Source organism: Apteryx rowi, unplaced genomic scaffold (assembly GCF_003343035.1).
Source record: "Apteryx rowi isolate R43461 unplaced genomic scaffold, aptRow1 scaffold_665, whole genome shotgun sequence".
NCBI classification, from domain to species: domain Eukaryota; kingdom Metazoa; phylum Chordata; class Aves; order Apterygiformes; family Apterygidae; genus Apteryx; species Apteryx rowi.
Genome location: NW_020450944.1, coordinates 107,320 through 128,474, shown reverse-complemented (window position 1 = coordinate 128,474; position 21,155 = coordinate 107,320). Strand labels below are relative to the sequence as shown.

At 50.2% G+C, this 21,155-nt stretch overlaps 1 protein-coding gene across 7 annotated transcripts in view; it reads right to left on the bottom strand.

Annotated features, from left to right (window-relative positions):
• Nucleotides 1-21,155, bottom strand: part of HDAC7 (histone deacetylase 7) — a 126,244-nt gene that overhangs the window by 56,061 nt on the left and 49,028 nt on the right. For 2 of the 7 annotated variants that reach the window (XM_026085356.1, XM_026085363.1), the window contains exon 1: nucleotides 20,993-21,127. The exons of 2 other annotated variants lie outside the window; for them this stretch is intronic. In XM_026085356.1, coding sequence (XP_025941141.1) covers nucleotides 20,993-21,104 — 112 coding nt within the window. In that variant the 5' untranslated portion in view covers nucleotides 21,105-21,127. Of the gene's footprint in view, nucleotides 1-10,138; nucleotides 10,403-10,430; nucleotides 10,528-19,549; nucleotides 19,628-20,992; nucleotides 21,128-21,155 lie in introns of those variants that run through there. 3 more of the 7 variants (XM_026085358.1, XM_026085357.1, XM_026085362.1) reach the window with 3 other exon arrangements.

The following is a 21,155-nucleotide window of genomic DNA, read 5'->3' as shown; positions in this document are numbered from 1 at the left end:
TGTCAGTGCGACTTGCAACAAACCTTAGCTTTTCATGGCTCAGTATTCATTTGCTACTTATCTTACAGAGACTGTTGTTTCTGTAATATTTCTGAGGGTTTCTCAATGAAAGCTAAGTTAGGAGCTTTCTGCGGATACCACATGTGGTGCTTATGGCACAGACAACTGACCGTCACCAGAATTCCTCAGTCCCCCTTATCTGATTTGGGATATATGTGACAGCATCCTAACTACTTCCCAGTCAGCCTTGAAAAATAAAACTCTGGCCTGATTTCAGGATAAGATTCCAAGTTCACCAGCTACAGCTGTGATTCATCTGCCAAAGTCGACATTTCAGTGCAGATGTCTGAGCTAGCTGCAGAGACACTAGTAATAATCCTGTCGTGGACATCCTAAAATAGTGTGGTTTGTCTGCCCCAGCAGTCCTCCTGCTTGCCCAGAGCACGGTAACATGTGGTTCAAGCTCAGATGTAAATGCCATCACTGCAAACACCTACAGCTTCGGGAGTTAAACCCATACGTTGCTCCGAGGAAGCAACTCCAGCTCCATCGGCTGCATGGACCTGCTTTCCTCCGAATCTAAACTGAGCCCAAGAGAACCAGCACAGCTCCCTGTATCAATTTACACAGATGAAACCCTGTGAAGCAAGGGACAGAAACAATGGCACCCAAAATACATGTTGCAACCCCCCCCCAAAGAAGCATGCCCTTCAAGGTGAGGCCATGCCAGCGAGAGTTTAGTGTGTGCCGAGAAACAAGGAGTTTAACAAAGTTCCAACAGTTAAAGGAATTTTTAGGACTCCAAGTTGCGTACAGAAGCTATGCAATCAGCTATTTAAAAACTGAATTCACAGCCTGATGACAGCATCCTCCAAACATGCTAGATCCTGGCCATTCAAAGCAACCGAGGCACAGCACACCCCGGGGCACGCAGTGCCCATGGATGCATACACTCTCCTCTCCCCAGCCACATGCTTCAGCACATGAGCTACAACACACTTTCAGGGTCCTTTATCCCAGAGGACTTCAGTTCACAACAGGCCCAAATCCTCACAATGCACCAGATGAGAAGTCAAGGACATCACCAGAAATCAGGTTACCCCAGGGCTGCAGCATGTCCCATGCTGGGGCAATAGCACTTTTCGGTCTAAGCTGCCCTGGGCATCTTTGGAAGTTGCAGCCAACAAACTCTATCCATAGAGGACAACAAATCTCCAGACTTTGGGGCACAAGCACAATCCTACACACGCTTTCAATAATGTCTAGCACAAAACCTTGCCCACTCTGGTGAGCACAGAAGACCTGCTTGGCCAAGTGTGCCCAGACCAGTGCTAAGGAGGCTGTGCCACCCTGGGAGGAAGCAAACAACTGCACGGAGAGTGTCTGCAGGTGCTCCGCATCTGCACAGGTGTATTACTTGGATGTTTGCCTTCCTGTGTGCTTATCTTTGGGCTATGTCTGCACACAAACTTATCTCCAAGGGGAGGGGTGTGTTTCTCCTGCATATATTGTTATCTCAAGGGATGTGGGCCTTTCTCTGAGGTGAACGCCGCATGTGTGCGCCTACCTCTAGGCCCCGTTGTTTGGGATCAGTGCCGTCCACAGCTGCCCGGCTATGTGTAGCCACCTGTGCCCACTGGAGCAGTGGTACTGGTGTCTGCAGGACTCCGGTTCCTTACTATTTCTCCCGCCCTCTCCTTAGCTCAACCCCAGTTCCCTTCCTCTGATAGTGCACAGAGCTGTGCATTAAACACCTTGGGGACCAAGCAATCCCCATATCTCCACACCTCACCTCTGCCCCCCAAAGCCCAGAGCAGCCCCATGGCTTAAGCTGCCGTTAAAGATGTGTCTCTTCAAGTGCAGATTTGCCCAGGGCAGCCGTGGCACTGCTGTGCTCTGCTTTGTTATGGTGACACCCAGAAAGTCTGCAGTGCCCTTGGCTTGGGTCACCACACAGGCTAAGACACCGAAGATGCATGTATGTTAGTATGTGGCACTGAAAAATCTATGTTTTATCAAAGAGGGGAAGAGAGCAGGACATGGTAAAGGACAGAGCAAGAAGCAGGCTTGTTAGGAGGAAGGACAGTAGGGTCCTAATGGAAGAGTGCTGATCCTATGTGGAGGTGTTTAGCATCTCCCCTCCCAAAAATTTCTTGTCAGAATAACCTCAGAAAGAGCCCCGATCTCTATATAGATACCTCACCTTAAGTCATCTCACCCTTGCTCTCTAGTTCACAGGGAGAATAATTCTCTCTGCCATTCCTAATGTTCATGTAACCTGTTCAAACCCTCCAGAGCTGGGGACTGCACTCCAATCCTTCCAGCACATCCTCAGCACCGGATCTGTCCTCAGCAGACAGAGCACGTCTCCTTGGTGCAGTCCGAGGCCATTACTTGTCCTGCTCACAAGGGAAGGGAATAATCTCTCTCACATCATCACAGCATGGCTTGCATCTCAATCTCCTTTGCACACACTGGCACTCTTTGGTTTCCTGGGGTCCAGACTTACAAGACATGCTTTGGGGACCCCCAGTCAACCTGGCCCTTCTCAATTGCTCCACACCTTTCTGAAGTGCCTAGAAGGAGGCTCTGGCTGAGGCTCCCACAGGGCAGTGAGCGGAAAGACTGCTCTAAGTCTCCCAGATGGTGCTCCCAGCTATGCCCCGGGACATTTGCTGTTTTCACAACCAGGATATTGAGTCATGGTCAGCCTCCCCATAGGCTGCACTCATCCATGCAATCGCCTTGCTGCTTGGGCAAGTGTCAGAGCACATCTTACCTAAGACACAGCTCTACCTCCAGGCTCCATGCACACACTCGACCCTGTCCCTGGGCTCAGCAGTTCTGAACCTGCCAAAACCAGGAAGCAGAGAAACTACTCTTCTGGCAGAGCTCCCAAGTGAACACAGTTTGTATATTCATTGCCTCAGATCTGCTCAGTCTCCTCTAATTTGCCCGAGAGTCCTGGTCTCTTATGCCCACAAGTTCAGCTGTCATGGGCTGTGGGAAACCTCAGCTTTGGAAATGCAGCATTTAAAGTGATGCAATTCAGGAGACATTGGTCATCCCAAGTTGTTTTTAAGGGGAAGAGGTGGATTAACCAGCCTGGTTTAGGAATTGACCCTTGGTGCACACAGCAGAGGCCAAATGCCTGTGCTGCAGTCTACATGAGCTGTAATCCTATCTCCCTTCCTCTCTCCCTCCTCCCCCACAGCCCTGGTCCCTTTGCTCACATGGTTCCTGCAATTCCTTTGCTGGCCCTCTGCTTCAATGCTTTGCAAAGCTTCCGCGACCATCTGGGCTCCATTTAGGGGAGCTGATGTTTTTCACAGGGCTGTAATCTAAACTTTGGTATTGAGTTTACATCTCACATACCAGCGTCTCACCACTGAGCCATGCAGAGGGGGTGTCTCGGTTGCCAGGCCCCATCCTACCGTGGGAGGATGCGGCATGTCAGCAGCTCTGTGTACCCAGGAATCATGAATGCAGAAGACAGCCAGGGAACCAGGAATCCATATGCGCAAGCCTCCTTCAAAGCCCAGCTAGGCACTGACCCTGCCAGTGGGCACAAGGCTGGAAGAACCAAATAAGCTAGGAATCAGGTCAGCTTCCACGGCCAAGCTGTGCCTGGGAGCATGGAGAGGCTGCAGATGGGAGTCAAAGCTCTCAATCAGCATTATGCAGGCTCCACCTCTAGCAGCAGGAAATTCTCTTAACTTTTGCCTTAAACCCTAGTCTAATCTCCATCCAGAGACCACAGAGTCTTTCAGAAGAGTCAGGTCCGGCAAGCAGTGCGTCTCATGCGCAGGAGCACAGGAAAGCAGCAGATCAGGGAACAGCGATGTGCATTCACTTTTGCATTGCTTGGGCCATCACAGCCTGGAGTGATGCATTCAAAATGCAGTACAGAAAGAGGCAGACAGAGCAGGCCATTCTGGCTAAGCTGCTGTGTTGCTCAGAGAAGGAAATGGCCTCTTCTGGGCCAAGGCCCAGAGCCAGGGGTATTTCAGCAATGCAACATGCAGCACTGCTGAGTTTGTAGGCACCTGCTCCCCAGACCAGAGACGCACCGGATGTTTCCGACCATATGATCTGCATTCCCAGGGATATGCCAGGACACCTAGTTACACGAGGTTATTATGAGACTGCTCTCCACTCTCTTGGTCTCCTGCTGCTGTGTATATTAAACAGACATCAGAATGCACAAAGAGTCATTAGCACTGAGATGCTCAAAGCTCCCCCTTCCCAGACAAGTGCCCTAACACATTACATATCTGATTCCTTCTCCATCTCCCATCCATTTATTCCCTATGAACTGAGAGCAGTTTCAACCAGCAAGGCTGCGACAGGATGACATACCTAGCACAGGGTTCAGGAGGCACTACGAAACTCATCTCAGGAGTGGACAATTGCATGGATCGCTGGGTGCCCTGTATCCCAGCAGGTCTGGGCATGCGCAGATGACCCCAAGCCACAGCTGCAGCACAGCAAGCACAGACCAGAGAGCAGGRCACTACAGACATCAGCCACTTGGGCTCAGGCAAGGTTCTCAATGCCTCCTGAGCCAGCTTCCAAACAGCCAGGTCAACCTGTGAGCAGACATTGACTGGTGACCACCCACAACGCAGGGTGTCAGAGGAGCAGAGGAATTAGAGTGGCATGCAGAAATCCCAGTCGCATGCAGGCCCCCACGAGAGAAAACAAGCCAGACTTAGAAACCAGAAAACGCAGCTAAGGTGCTGCATTTGCAAAGCAGCTGGCAAGACAGCTCTTCTGTGAGACAGTGGCTCTCCAACCCCCACAGTTATTTATGAACTGCGAGGGCTCGCAGCCACAGCACCGCCCTCCAGCTGTTCTGCCAACACAACATTGCCAGTGGGCACAACAATTTTTGCAAGAGTGCTGTTAGTTGATCTTGAGCTGTAATGCTGCTCTGAGCACTGCTGGGGTAGAGGCAGCCCTCCAGACACCCCCCCTTGCCGGAGGGCCCTGCCTGCCCCAGGACACGTCCTCACCAGCCTTCCTCCACCCTCCTCTGTCAGCTGCAAGGTGGGCAGAGCCTGAGCCAGAATCCAAAGGGGCGGCTCTGCTATTCTGCCAGGCAGCCAAGATGGCTCAACCCCAGCAATCCACGAGGCTAAGCCAAAACCAAAAAATAATGTTTTCAATACTTTGACTTTTTAGGCAGAATTTAGTCATTTGTGGACACTGGAGCTTGGCAGGACTGTGCTGCCCAGCTTCCACTTACCTACTCTAGGAAGCAGCTGTTTACCATGGCAGAGCCTCGACGATGGCAGAAAAGACTCATGATTTAATCCAGGTGAATTATTTCAGCTCCCCTTATGGGGCATCCACTTGACAAGGGAATGGGGAGGCAAACAGCCTCCATCAGCTCCACAATCAGCAGCTTGGACAAATCCAGCAGAGACTTTTGCCCCGTCTACCTAAGGGCTAAAAAATTAGTTATAGGCTGAAGAGCCAAACCCACATTGAGTACACTTGCTTTAAAGAGGCAGAGTGGCTGAGACCTGGTCTGTCATACTAGAAAAGCAGGTTCTAGTCCCAGCTCTGTAAGGGTTGTATAAACCCTGTTTGCTTACTCCTGCGTGAGGGCACTGTTAGAGTTGACCTGATGGGCTCGGGGACCAGAAGTTAAATGGTAATTGATACAGACTTGTGAAGGCTCCAGAACAGCTAATTTGGGGTGTCCCTTGGGACTCCAAAGAGTTTGGCATCAAATTGCCTTGGTCTGGGCCTGATGCACAGGCTCCAGAATTAGCCTAACTGCATAGGAAGCTTTCAGAAAGGCTGAGAAATTCAGTTTTAAACAGGAACCGTGTTGCAATCCTATCTGAAGGGCCAGCGCTGCCGTGTCCTCCCCCTACCCGGCTTTCCCTTTTGTAACACCTCTCGCTCAGCGCCACATTCGTGCTCTGCTCCTCCACGCCACATGCTTTCAGGTGTGACTCTTCACTGCAGCCATCACAGAGCTCACAGCGAAACCTCCCCGCGGCCCCCACGGCAGAAGAGGAGAGGAAGCGATGCTCAGCACAGGAGCGTTTGTCTTCTCGCCTGCAATAGCAATGTTTACCTCCCTTCCCCCACGCCTTCGACACCAAAAAGCTTTCAGGACTGTTTCTCCCACCAAATCGCTGGGTCCAGCCTACTCTCACTTCCACACTGGAAGAGACTCCCTGGTTCTGCGAAGGGAAGAAAAGCCAGAAGCACAGAGGAAGAGCCTCCTGCCAAAGACCAAGCCTGACGCATGATCTACGCACTGAAGCGAAGGTTCAGGCTATAGCCAAGCTTACTGTGCACAGGGTGGCTGTCCCACCTCAACCCTGGATGAAAAAAGATGCTTGGCACCGTGTGGACATGAGCAGCCAGGGCACTGCAAATTCAAGTAAAGCACTGCTGCAGGAGAGCTTCCTGCAGACCCCCTCCAAAATTCTGTTTTTAAGGTGGAAAAAGGTCTCTGTTATTTGTCTCAACCTAAGATACACTGCTGTGTGCATCCCCCGTCTAGGCTGGCTTCTAGGCCAAGGTAACAAGCACAGCTGGGTCCCTCCAAGCTCTAGCAAGTAAAGGGATGCAATTTATCCTTCTGAATTTGAAGGAAAGAGCTTACATGGAATGAAGGAAACTGCTTCTGATGGGATGCAACCACATCCTGGCACCACCATTACAACCAACTTTGTTTCTCACCCAGGACCTTACCTTAATCTTGGAATCTTCCAGCAGCCCCAAGAATCCCAAGAGTTTGTGGCCATTGCCACTTTAGAGCAAGCCAAGGTCTGGGAAACCCCAGGGAAATCACTGACAAGACACAAGAAGACCCATGGACAACCCACTATCTTCCACACATCGAATGCCAGTGCTCAGACTAAACGCACTCCACTGGGGCTAGAAACAGTAGCACAGTAGTAGCCAGAATAGCCAGCAGGTTTTATACAAAGGAATCAGTGTTAAGAGCTCTTGCATTCAGGAGACAACATGCATTAATAACTCCATAATTCTTCTTATCAAGTCAGTAGTTAGGTTTGCCAAACAGTGCTACTGCTCCCCTGCAAAGGACAGGGCCATCTTCACCTCCCAAGCCCAGGCCTGCTGTAAGGAACACAAAGCAAGAGCACAAACATGTCCTCAGTGCCTTGCAGGACAGAAACCACCAGTCCACCACATCCCTCTTTTGGTCTCAGATGCAGGATGAGACAAACTGGGAGGGCAGGATCCAGTCTCAGCATTTGATGCTTCAGATCAGTGAAGACACTGACACTGACTTCAGATCACTGACACCTCCAGTTTGCAAGAGCGTGGTGGCTCCCAGCACTGCAAAAGGCAAAATGTTTTAACTGGACACAGAGCCCATCCTCCCTGAGGCTTCTTCAAGGGAGACTGACAGGCTCTGTGGCACATACTCTCTGGAGAACAGGGGAAGGGAAAAAACAAAGAAAAAAAGGAAATTGCAAGAAGCTACAATTAGTTTGCCACCGATGTGGTCACATGTCTAAAGCTGCTTCTCGTTCTCATGAGCTCTGACGAATGGAAATGGAGAATACGAGCTGGGAGAAGGACTAGGCTGTGGAGGGGACAGGCAAGGCAGCACCATGCGCTGACGCTTCATCCGAACCACTCCTCAAGAGCTCAAGTTTTGTTGACGAGAACTTCACTACGGTTAGACAGGATGTCTCTCGGTGTAGAAAGAGGATAAACCAAGTCTAATCTAGTGTGCCAGAAGTGAGGACAACAGTAGGGGGTAGGGTGAGAAAAAACTGCCCCATTCCTCTCAACAAGTTATTAACTCTGGCGCAAAAAGACTCCCCACCTTAGTGCCAGAGTCAGGCTTGTCTTTTCAGGCACACGAGCCCAAGGCTTATCTTCTATTCCCCTCCCTTCTCCCACATTTCTGTTATTAAACCAACTAATGCTACTTATCTACAAATCCTGCCTCTCAAAGCCACACCACTGCACCTACAGTGTTGACACTTCACAGTATTCCTTTGCTTAAGTGGGGAGTCCAGATGAATTGTCAACAGTTCACTTACCAGCAGACTAGGTGCCATTCTCCATGAGCTACACACAGCCTGTCTTCAAAGCTTATGCCCTATGCAGTTGCCACCACGGTGCTTTACAGCCCGAGTCCACATTTTCACACAGTAATTAAATCACTCAAAGCATCCTAAAAACCAAATTTTGGTAGGAGCCTACAGCACTGCCAATGCGGAGCAACTCTTCAAAGAAAGGGAGTTAATCCCAAGTTGTGCTTTGTAACTGAGTATGGAATAAAGCTCAAGAGAGCCATGCAGAAGAATTCACAAGGCAGCGCACACACATTAAGCACCGGCCATTGGCAGGAAAATTTCTTCAATTTAGGAGGCTCTCTGCCCTCCAGGCAGGCTCCACGCAGCAGTTGTACAGCTGTTCTGAATTGGAAGGACAGATAAGGCTCAAATGATTCATTCAGTGTAAACCTTTATTTGTTCTTGCTTACCCAGAAGGAGCCAGCAGCTGCTAATGCTAAATTGGGACAGCTCCCAAGCACAGACAAAGCCCTGTAAAAATGGTTTTAGGGAGGAACTGATTGCTCAAAAAACAATCCTAGAAGAGGGAGTTAGAAAGAGGGAGTGCAGCACAGCACAGGAGGAAGAGGAAGCCAGAGAGCACCTAAAAATAAATTTTAAAAAAAGCAGTCAGGCGCAGGACAAAAGCCTCGTCTGCACGTGACCATTACCCGCAGTGTAGGCAGGATGCGAATTCAGTACACAACACTTAGTCCCCAGCAACTCCACGTTCAGAGAGCTTCAATGTTCTCAGACCATGCAACGAGAGGCATGGCCAGCAGCTTTTGCCTCCAGGATGGGCTCGCTTCTCCTGTGCTGTACATCTCGCAGACTTCTGCCCATGCCCTAACCCCACCGCAGCTAGCTGCAGTCACCAGCTGCACCCTTTCTCCATCACCAGGTAAGCAGGCACAGGCAAGAATCACTGAGGCAAAGATCTCGTGACACCAGCTACCATCTCTAAAGGGGTGCCAGGCCTGCAACGGAGGGGAAACATATAGGTCCTGGCTGGCCTGCCTACTTCTAGGCCTCTGCAGAGGCTGATGGCATTGAATAGCCAAAAACCACAAAGGTATATCCTCCATGCTGCTTCTGTATTTTTGGCCTACTGCAAATTTTAGACACTATGAGGCAGATGGGGAACCCGCTGCTGAGAGAGTCTAAAGGTCGTATTGCCGAGCAGCACCACAGGGGCTTTCAGGTGCTTCAGTCAACACATCAGTAGTTACAGAGACCTGAGAAAGGCAGGGCACACTGTGCACAAAACCCTTTGTCACACCAACAGAAGACACTGACTCACAGCCCTCCAGTTATCAGACCTCATCTTTCATCATGGAAATATACTCAGGGGTCATTTCCTACATGGTGCAGCACCCAACACACTGGGCCTGATTCACTTGTGTGAAAATCCACCTAAGCCTGGCAGAGCTTGCATGAGAGAGCTTCACAGAAGAATAGTAATTTGATAAAGCTAAAGGAAATTAAATAAAGTCTGAAGCACAAGATTTCTCCCAAGATGCACTCTTAAAAATAATTAAATCCTGCTTAAGGACTAACTGGTGGTCACTCTTTCTGACTCAGTACCCATCTGGGTAGCACATTAACCAGATTTGAGCAAGAGCTCACCGGTAAATGGTGAGTTCACAAGGAAATGGCAAGTACACCCCAAAATGGCCAGAAATGGCAGAGCAGATACCAGATGAGCCTGTTCTGTGCTTGCTGATGGAATTGGAACCAATGCTGTTTGCTCCTCTCCTGTGGCTGTGAGGCTGGAGAAAAATCCCACATAGGTGCTGAGCTGGGATGCTGAGCACAGGTGATCAAAACCACAAAGCACTTGACTTGCCCCAGCAGCAACTCAGGAACAGCCTGTGTCCAACACAGACCACCTACAGAGACCCAGGAGGATTCAAGTTTCAATTCTGGCCCATTCCTGAGCCTTTCTCCATGCGTCTGTTGTGACATATGGAAGGATGCTTTCTGTGTACGTCTTTAGCCAGCCCATCCTACTAGTGAGGATTCACACCCATGCAAGCAAGGAAAAATTCCCCAGGTTGACCAGTGAGAAAACTACTTACAGGACAGGCTGAACATCACCAGCGCAGCAGATATCTAGAGCCTTGATGCAAACAATGTTATTCTGAGAACATCCAGCTAGTTCTGCTCCTGGGAACCCACTCCGCTTCCCACATCCACTTCTGCTTCACTCATGCCATGCACGTATCTGGTCATCAGTGCAGCAGCAAGGCGCATCTGATAAGCCTGCTTGTAGATGGGTCAGATGCAATAGGCTACTTAGCAGGCTCTCATATTATACTGAGTCATCCTGTTTCTGGCTCCCGAGTTGTCTGCCTCCTCCAGAGTACGTACCAGCTCCAGTGAGTCTTATTTCATACTTGTGTAGTTGTGGCTCTCCGGTAGAACAAGTAAAATGCATGTAAGTCTGAGGCTGCTGGGTAGGGCTCTGCCTAAGCCGTTCCTTCAAAGCCGCCATGAAATGCAAACAAAACTTCTGCATGGCTTAAGTTGGCTATTCTTTACCCTACGGTCCTTGAACTCATGACTACTGAGTAACGTGGCTTGCTCAGCTAACCAGCAAGCTAAGAATAGAGACCTTGAAGTGAAACCTACTGGGATTGGCAGCTATTTCAAGCGCGCTCAGCCGGCGGGGCAGCGTGACATAAGAGGATATAAAGAGGAAACTGTGCACAACAACTCTCACCTCACCAAGAAAGATTTTGGTAACAGAAGGTAGAGCCACTGCGTGTGCTTTAAGGCAAAGCAAATGCTGTGACAAATCCCTGAGGCCATCTCCATGTAGCTTTACCAGCTCACTCCTCAAAAACAGGGTCACAGCATTTGCCTTTGCAGCCGTGTGATACCAAGCGGGCTGCCCCTAAGCACAGCACTGACACCACACCACTCTGGGCAACCTCAGGGATGGCTCAGCTTACTGACAACTGCACAGCGGGACTCCAGTGGGCACCAGCCCAGTCTGCTCATTACCTATCCCTGTCCCGGACCAGAGGGGGAAGCAAACCCCAGAGAGCAGTCTTCCACGCTGCCTGCACCTGCACCTTGAAGCCCACATCCTGCGGAGCAGTCCACGCACGTTGCTACAGGTTCAGCCTGCCCAGACACCTTTACGGGACAGGACTGTCATAGATCCTGCTGCAACCAAGCACTCACATTCATTCGAGCCTCACCTCAAAGGGAACCGACATGACCAAAGCTACCGGACAGAGCACCCACAAGCCCCAAACCTTGTCCTTGCTTTCTCACTTCAAATAGTCCCTTGCAGTTCTTCGGTGTAGCAGACACTTAGAAAAGCGGGTCGTGATCATGCCCAATTGCCAGATGTGTTTAGGAAAAACATGGTCTCAGTTAGCAACTGACATTAATCTTAACGTAGGGAAATTTAAATGGCAATACTGAGTGCATATTTAACCCCAAAGCTTAGACACTGGGAAAACAAACATACAAGCTATGGTTTCTGGAAATCAGACTCATCGCCTGAAACCAGTCTCTGCAGCAGCCCTCCCCCAGCTCTTAGTGCGTCCAACTCTTCAGCACGTGCAGATGAACACTCTTAATTTCAGTGTATTCTGCTGACTTACTCAAAGTTGAGAAACAAACTTTCTACTACTCTTTGAACAGGAATAAGTCATAAGCAGGGATTCAGAGTCTACAGCGCTGAAGAAATTAATTCCTCAAACCCACAAGCTTACTCGCTTATAAAAACATCCTCCAACATGTACACAGGACATCCAAGGGAACACTGCACCTTAAATTCCAGTCATCATCGAAACAGCAACTGCTCATTACGGCCTCTGTCAAACTGCCTGTATTAAATCAGGGTTTCAAAGAGGCTGAGCAGGCTGAATAAAGATCACAAGCCACAGATTTTGCTTAACGCTGCAGTTCAGTTATTGCACTGGCGTGAGCCAGTGCTGCTCTCCTCTCCGCTCACCGTTGCCTGTCCCATGCCAGCAGGTGCCAGCCACATGGCTGCACAGAGACCCAGATAAAACCCACCCACCCTGGCACTGCTCCACGGGGCAGCGACTGTCCCCCAAAGTGGGGGACACCTCTTGCAGGGCATCCTCACTACCCGTCGGTGGCAGCTCTTCTCTGGCACCGTGCCATGGAAACAGCAATGCCACCAGCAAGAGTGAGGAGAACCCAGCCTGCCTCAACCCTAGTGCAGAGGAGAGCAGCAAGGCCACAGAGGCGGGGGGGAGCAGAGGAAGAAAACAGGCACACGACTATTGCCTGGTAGTTTCATCAGACTTCAGCGCAGCCCCAAGCCACGAGGATTAACTGTGTCAGCTCTCAGGCTTGGTCTCTGTGGAAGTGATTCCCAGGGCTGCAGCGCACTCACCCTAATGCAAGTCTCACCACCAGCATCTCATCTGGGGACCCCTCTGATGCTACAGCAAGCCATTGGTGACTTTTTTTTCTTTTTTTTAAGTTAGGGATGAGCCTAAGCTCAGCAAAAGCCAGATGAGCCCCACAAGAAGCAGAGGGTCCCACAACCATGTCCTTTGCAAGCAGAGGCTCTTGCAACCATGTCCTTTGCAGTGTCTACAAAAACGCAGCGAACCCTCCACCCTGGGCATCCCTGGGACAGCAAAGGAGCATCCATATGCCAGTTCCTGCCTCAGCCACAGCCACAGCCTTGGGACACAGAGAGTCCAGGTTGGCACACATGGATGGCAAAAAGGAGACAAGGCAAGACAATGGCAAGGGAGCTGGAAGACAAAGCAGAGCTTCACACAGAATTAGCTGGCACGATTCAGATGAAATACCGGCAGGTTTTGAGAGGGGAGCAGTTGCCACATTGGCCTTGCCTCTGTCTCTGTATGTGGTGAGACTTTGTCTAGAGCAAGATGCAGGGCGGAAAGGCCGAAATAGGAATATGAAACAGGACGGGGAGGTGGCAGGCTCAAGGGAAAATACGAAGCACAAGATGAGGAGATACAAACACTTTGCTGAGGGTTTCTGTGACTCCAGGGCCAGCCACATTCAGTGAAGACTTCAGACTTGTTTGTGCTTAAATGCATACAAAATCCCTGCCTTAAGAGGCCCCGATTCTAGCTGCTCCACAGAAGCCACACTTCCCAGTCTGAGGATGAAGTTCTCGATTCATCTTTCTCTTGAAGGGCAGTCAAATGCTATGCACTGGTGTCAAGCCAGCACAACCCTCCTTGTTTCAGAGACATTGATGAGGTGACTGGCCCCCATCACTTCATGGAGCCACTGAAGTTGGAAATATCTAGTGAGCTGTGTTTTAGGGTGTTTGACTATATGGCTAACTCTTGTTCGTATTTAGTGATTGCTGCTGAACTTGTGGAAAGAAAATCCCTGGTCTCTTACCTCTCCCCTGCTACGGGGCCAACAAAAGCAAAAAGATCTTATTACCTGCATCCCCTTGGACACATCTCCACCTTAGACAGCTTCTCTGCTATGAACATTCTGATCCTATAGCTGCTACAAGAAAATATTGGAAAGCAGGCATTTTCATTAGCCTCTTAAGCATTGCTTAAGGTAGCTAGATCTAGAAGAGGAGTCTATGGCAGGAACAAAAGAGACTATTTTCACTAAGGAATTGCACCCCCAGGCTGCATATGGAAATGTGTCCTCTGCAACATAAGTGCATTAAGCCATGAGTGAACCTGGAGAATTTACATAAGCCATAGAGTTTAGAATAAGCATAAAGGAAGAAATTCAGAAAGAAATCCTTGTTTTGTCTTGAATGATCACCAGGAAGTGACGTTTTCCACATTTTCTGTGCTGCCCAAGGCTTCGTTCTTACGCAACAATGGCTTTTGAAAAAGTAGTCTCAGCATCAATGCTATTTTCCCTTCATGGAAGGAGAATCTCACTTATGCAAGTGAAGGTTCAAGAATATCCTCTGAACAACTCCTCCCAGCACTGTGTCCTGACTCCTTCCAGCAGTCTACATTATCAGGAGCTCCGCTCTCGCCTAGAGTTCACCCAGTGCCATGCTCTCGTGTCCTTTTTCAAAAGGGCTACTAGACACATACTCCTCTGGGGACTAATGGGAAGCTCCTTGACTTCCCGGATCCATCCATACAGCACAAAAGGCTGGGACAGGACTGGAATCACTCATCTTAGGAGCAAAGGAGATTGGAGATATTTTAAAGGGAGGAGCCTATTGCCATAACCTCTTTGGATGCATATACAGTGCAGGGTAGGGCATCCCCAGAGTAGCTACCAGACTAGGCTGACCTTTAGCAGCAACCACAGGACCACCTTAACAAGGACCCTGCCTGTCATGCCAAGGTCCACATCATGTCCTTTGGTCATCTCATCTGCCCCTCAGGAACCAAATCCTGCCAAAACAAACACACAACCCTTCCTTGAGGGCTTGAATGCTGTCTGTTGCAAAGGCAGAAGGGATTTTCAGCCTGAATTCAGGCCATTTATAAATAACAATACAGATATGAATTCCAAGGCACTTCTGGGACCCTAGGGTGCTCCAGAAGTTGATGTTTTTCAGAGAAGCAGATGACCAAGTAACAGTCTGATATCCTCCTAGCTACAAGACTTGAAGACAAAACTGATCAGCACGCCTTCCCCCCCCCCGCCTTTTCTTAAAATGTCTAACACATTCCTTGCCACAAAGGTGGAGGGTAAGTTGGGTGTGCTTGAGTAACAGAGGTGGCAAAAGGGATTAAAAGAGATGGGTGGTCTCCCACCTACAAATTTCCAGTGGCAAAGCAAGGCCAAGACCAGTTTACCCAGTGTGTTGCAGCTCTTCCGGAGCAGCACACTCTTAAATACATTTACCTCAACTGGAATTTAATCTGAGTACTGCTGTAATTATTTGAAGATTGAACTAATTCTATATACTTAGAATGAGCACTGCGTCCTAATCTGAACAGATCTAAGTATGGAAATTGAGCATCTGCACTTAGAGCCTTAGCATCATTAACATTAGACAATGAAGAGAAAGAAAAGTGGGAGAGAGGCCAGAACAAAAAAGGGGGCAAAAAGAAAAGCCAGAATCACCTAATGTGACCTGATTAATCAGTACAGGAGAAAGCAGTCTTGTCAAGAAGCCCAAATGCACTGGGAAGCCCTACCTGCATATTTCATTCCTTAAAACATCAATTCCGAGTCATTTTTAAGACAAGCAAATGTTTGGGTCTTGCTTTTTAGGTACTACTTTAGGATAGCTACAGTAAACTGATAGAGCTTTTCTGACCCTAAACTACATGGTAAGATGCACAAATAGCCCAGGAGGGCCATCAGCTAACAGTGTCAAAAGGTGGGAACCCCAAGTCACACACTAGCCAGGAGCAACTCCCACTCCTGTCCCATTCCCAGGTTAAACACTGGGAGGACACTCCAAGAGAGTATCATTGAAGGAGAGGCACACCCTGCACCCGTAAAAAGGAGCTTCCATTTCTCCGTCAACGGAAATGAGTCTATCATGGAGGATAGCACAAGCATGGGAATTGCCCTCTCAGGAAACAAGTAATGTCTGTGGTGCTGTTGGATCTGTCCATCCCCTCTGCGTGGGAGTTCTCTTTAATAAAGGAATACTGTCTTCCAGCTACTGGGACGTTCTTCTATTTTCTATCAAGTACTCGACCTCCTTCCTCCCCGTACCAACCTTTAGCTCCCATATTCTCAGCCCAGAGCCTCCACAGCCCTGAAGCACATGCTGTCCAGTGCAGGGAGACCACAGGTTGAGTGTGACCATGTGCCAGACCAGTAGCGGTGTTTGTTTTGCATTGATGTATTATTTTGATCCAACTGTGCAATACAGCCCTGTGGAAAAGCTAATTCTCTTGCTGCCATGTGTTCCTATTCCTGGATACAGACACCCTCATGGAACGAAGTTCTAACATAGCTATCCATAAGCGTGTGAGAGTTTGTTACTGCGTTAAGGTGCAAAAAGCAAGCCAGACAAACGCCAAGGAAGACTCAAGCCTCGGAGACAGCAAACACCTTTATAATTCTTGCCTTTACAATAGCACCAGGAGATTGAGAGCACTATTCACTTTGCTTAGCCCTGAGCACAGACAGTCTAAACTTTTAAAATGGGAGGGCAACATGCATATGTGCTGGATGTGCTAAGGCATCTGAGCATATCAGGTAGTTGCTACCCCAGTCCTATCCCTCCGTGGGGCCAGAACCTCTGTGGTGATCCTCATTTAGGAACTTCTGCCCTTGCTGAAGGTCTCTCTGGATGACAGTGTAGCACCGGCTCAGGGCTCTTTCCTCAGGATCCTCAGCTATTGCTCAACAAAGGACCACAATGACAGGAACATATGGCACTCGGTGACTCTGTCACCTCATCGACTCCCTTACTGGTACTTCTGCCTCACGCTGAACGTTCACTGCCTTCAACCCCTCTCTGCCAAGGGCTAACGCGCCTCACTGTGAACACCTCCTCCAAGGTGAGCCTAGAGAATTTCCTAGGTCAGTTAAACAAACACTTGGGCTCCGTCTACTATTTATAGTTTGACTAATGGGGCAAAGCCGCCCAAGCATACCAGCTTCACTGGCTCTGGCTAAACTCAAACCAAAACAATCGCATCCTGCATAACATACAACAGCTGCAGAGCTGCCCAAATCCAGCACATGGTCATACAATGTTAGCAACTGCCGGTATGTTTGGAAGAGAGCTTCAAGAAAGGAGGGAGCTCTCCAAGCCAGAGAGAGAGAAAACAACTCCTTTTCGTACACTCTGCAAACAGCATTGCTCTCCCCAGTTATCTCACCTCAGCCTCCTTTCCTCTCCTTACTTGCTTCTCTACCACATTAAACATCTTGGACAATTTCATCTTGAAAGAACTTGTTCTTTTCCCATTGGTTTAACAGGGGCTGTTCAGGTCAGCACATAGCACATAGTATTAAATATCATCCTTGGCTAAACCTCCTCAGCATAATTTAACAAGATTACTTAATTTTTAGCAGAAAAAATGAGGAGTTAACCACTAACAGTGCACCCCACCAAGTCCAACACGTCTCCTAGACTCTGTACATCCCCTTGAAAGCCTTGCGACACTGTCACACTCATGCAAATGTACCAACTCAGGCCTTTCTTGAGTGACAAAATTACCCATAACACGCTCCAAGCCCAGCCTTGCTGTTCAGGGGAAGGCAGTTCAGCAGAGCAATCTGGGCACATCAAGAGTGGTGGGAGCGGGGAGGTCAGGACTGCACACACTAAAGGCACTAAGAAAGGAAGAAAAACATCACAGCAATTCAATGAGACTGTTAGATTGGAAGCTGCAGGCTTTCCTGCAGTATTTTTAGGGTGGTATAGCAATCAGAGCAGCAGGCGAGAGACGGAGCAGGGCTCTCAAAGCCTCAGTCACAGAGGGCTGCTCAAGTCTGACATGAGACCACCCATCTGCAACTAGACTTTTCAAACTCAGCAAGGCCAGGACATGCTGCTTTAGCCTTCAGTCACCGTCCCCGTTTACTAACTACCCAGAAGTCAGCAAAGAAACTGTTAATAGGAACCCAGCAACGTCTGACTTGCGGAAAGATGCGTTCTTGCCTTCAGACTTCAGGGAGCATAGCTAAATAATGAAACACAGACATTGGGAAGTACTTGAATCAACAGCTCACAGGCCTGACTCACCTACCACCCCGCGCTGCCCCAGCCCCACGCTGTCCCCCATGGCTAGGGCTGGCTGAACATGACAAAGCAGGGGGTGGTAAAGTTGAAAGCAGAGACCAGCTATGTGGCTGGAGGAAGGACAAGAGGTAATAAATCAGATCAGGAAAACTAAGGTCTTAACGTTTGATTTTTTTTTTTTTTTTTAAAAAACAAGTCCAGCTCAGAACTGAGTCACAAAGAAGAGGTACAAAGAGACTAGACGGAAGATTTTCATCAGTGCCGGAGAGTCTCCCCTGCGAGAATCAGGTAACGATGCAGAAGGAGCTGCCTTATTTCGGAGCGTTGCCAACACGTTTGTTTGTTTTTTCCCCTCCCCAAGGTCCCAGCTGTTAAATACATAATTACAGCATCTCCCAGACTCTGTTAAAAAAGCACGTATACCGTTTAGCCCTACTAGTGGAACAGGAAAAAGCCTGAAAGACTCCAAACACGCAAACCCTCCATAATACTGACATTTTAAAAACTCATTTTGATTTTAATGACTTGTAAATGGTTAGGGTTTTCCAGCACTGCCCCTCAGGCTCCCAAGAGTTGTTTCTACTTCTCTGCCCCGTGGTGGGAGAACGGTGTTTGTTTTAGGCAACGTATCACAGAACTATTGGCACTGCTGCTCATATCCCTAGAGAAACCTGCCTCAAAATGCTTTAGGCATCCAGCTTCAGTTCCTTGTTTAAAGCAGAGTTCCTAACACCAGATATAACCTAGGTCTTTATTCTAATCCACAGTGCCAATGAAATGCGAACACAGAAACCAAGGCCAGAGTTGTGAGACGTATGCTCCAGCCACAACAGATCTGAATTCCCAATCTCCGCCAGAGGCAGAATGCAAATCCAGACCCATAATCTTCTAAGTACAGAAAGTTCATTACTTTCCTAGTCTGAATATAATGCTGTGTAGCAGTGAAATGCTCCCATTGGATCAGAACTCTACTGGACAGCACACAGCATCCAGCACAAACACACACACACACAAAAGAGATTAAAAAAAGATTATCCCTGCCCTGGAATGTTTTCCATCTGAGTCCAAGCAAGATGCAACAAAGCAATTAAACAAACTGCAAGAAAAGGCATACTCTCAAGCACCTGCACAACACCTCTCCTCTTGTCACRCTGTCCTAGGATGAGACCACACAATTGCACAGACTAGCCCTAATATTTGGACTTGCACATTCCCATACTGCACGTCAAAAAGGATTAGGACCCTGTTCAGGACAGGTCTAACTTCATTATCATCTCACACGCTTATACCTTGTAAGCTTGCAGCCTTGCTGCAAGCAATTTTGCTGCCATTTTCATGCTCCTACTTCCTGCTCATATCAGATAGCTGAATAGGAAGTGCTGAAATCCTAGTAGATTCTCAGCGCAAACCAGGAAGTGCTGGAGATCTCCCGAGAAAGGCTACAATTTCCAGGCTGAAGTGCTCTGCAAACATCTGGTCAGAGGTATCACATCCTCAACGTCACAGAGCGGGGCCCACCTTTACCATCCTTCCAGGCTAAAACAACAACAAAAAATGCTGTTCGCATGGAAAGAAAACATCGCTTTCTAAGGAGCAGTGACCATCTTCCTGAATAACAAGAGGGCAGAAACCGCTTTTAGATCATTCAGTTGGGCAAAAGCTACCACACAGTCCAAAATCCTCAGGTCATCTGGTTCCCTTCCTCTCCCATGACAAGTGACAGCTCTTCTCTCCTGCACACATATCACTGAGCCAAGTCAGCTCAGCGTGCCCATCTCAGCACCGCCTCTGCAGGAGCCTTCAAACGTTCCATTACTCAGCAGAGCCTCATAACATGCCCAAACCCCAGACTAGATAACACCTTTACCATGGAAAAAGGTGTGGGAAGCACAGCTTTTTTGGAGCATGAGGAATGCCAGCAAAGGGCAAATCTTGGATGACTTGCAGATCTGTGGGCTGCATTGGCTTGCATGCTCAGTCTCCAAACACATCCAGGGTACTGCCAGCTCTTTTCCCACTGTAGGAGAGTGCTGTACTTGCTGTTCACATCCTTTCTGAACAAGGCATTTAGAGAGAAAAGAGGTGGCATTTCAGTAAACATGCCCAGGTGCAACCCAGCAGAGTTCTCAGTGCCATCCTTTCTCTTCAAAACTCCACCTCCTGGAGTCATCAGCTGACCTTCAGAATGGAAGGATGACAGGATCTAAACAGAAATATTCAAGCAAACAACAGACCCGAGTTTGCCATATTTAAATAGATGCTCTCAGAAGACAGCCATGGGTTTGCGGACCTTGCTTGACCTGAGGAGTCGGGTATTCGCGAGCCCGAAGTTTCTCCCTCAGGTCCAACTCTGACAGCTCGTCTGAGCTTACACCTGTGGGCTGAGCTCACGCAGGCGAAACTACATGAGCACGCGTTCGCCCAGGACGCAGTCTCCTCTCAGGGTAGATGAGGTGCTCCTTAAACGCAAAGCCGCAATCATCCGACTCTTCCCCAGGTGCCCGTGTGCCACCCGGGCTCTCCACTCTGCCCAGGGACATCCTGATGCCAGGGTGCTGGTCAGCGAATGCTCCCGCGCGCAGAGCCAAGCGCATTGCACGCCAGCTCGCGCTCCTCCACCTTGAGCTAGAAGGTGGAGGGTTGCCCAGCACGCGACGGCACCAGGGGACAAAAGCAGGCCCGGCACAGCGCTAGGGGAGCCTGGGAAGGGCAAGCCAGCGCCTCCCTGTCCCCCAGCGACCCCAAACCTGGTCCTCAGGGGTGCCACCGGTGTTCGCAGCTCCCCCTCCGGAGGCCGCACGGCTCCAAGGGAGCGCGTCCCCCCGAACCAGCCTCGYGCTGGCCGGGAACGGCTGGTCGCGCGGCCGGGCGCCCGGCGCCAGACAACTCCACATAAGGGAAGGCGCGGGCTGCCGGCCTGCGGCGGCGGGGGCTCATCAATCTCCGCCGGGCCGGCGGGAAGCGGAGAGGCCGCAGGCTGGTGTCCGGGCCGGGGGGCCTGGCCTCGGGTCAGCGCTTCACGGCCGCCCTCGCCCGCCGCTCCCGGCTCTTGCCAGGCCCCGACAGGCCCCGCGGAGGGGGCGGGGGGTGGGGACGGGACAGACCCCCGGGTGGGGGGCTCGGGCCGGGCCTGGCCTCTCCCCGCCGGGGGTCCCGGGTCGGGCCCGCCCCCCGGGGAGGCCTCTGCCCCCGGGGCTGCCCGAGCCGCTCCGCTGTCACCGGGCCTAGCGGCGGCGGCGAGCCGCGAAGCGCCGCGGGGCTCCCTCCTCCTCCTCCTCCTCCTCCTCCTCCCGCCGCCGCCGCCGCCTACCTGGGCCGGGGGCGCCGCTCCCCGCCGGGGCCGGGCTCAGGCCGGGGCCATCCGGGGACAAAGGCGAGGCCGATCCGTCAGCGGGCCGCAGCCCCCGGGGCAGCGCGGGCATGGGCTCAGGCGGCGGCGGTGGCCGTACCCGGCCCGACCGCGGCGGCGGCGG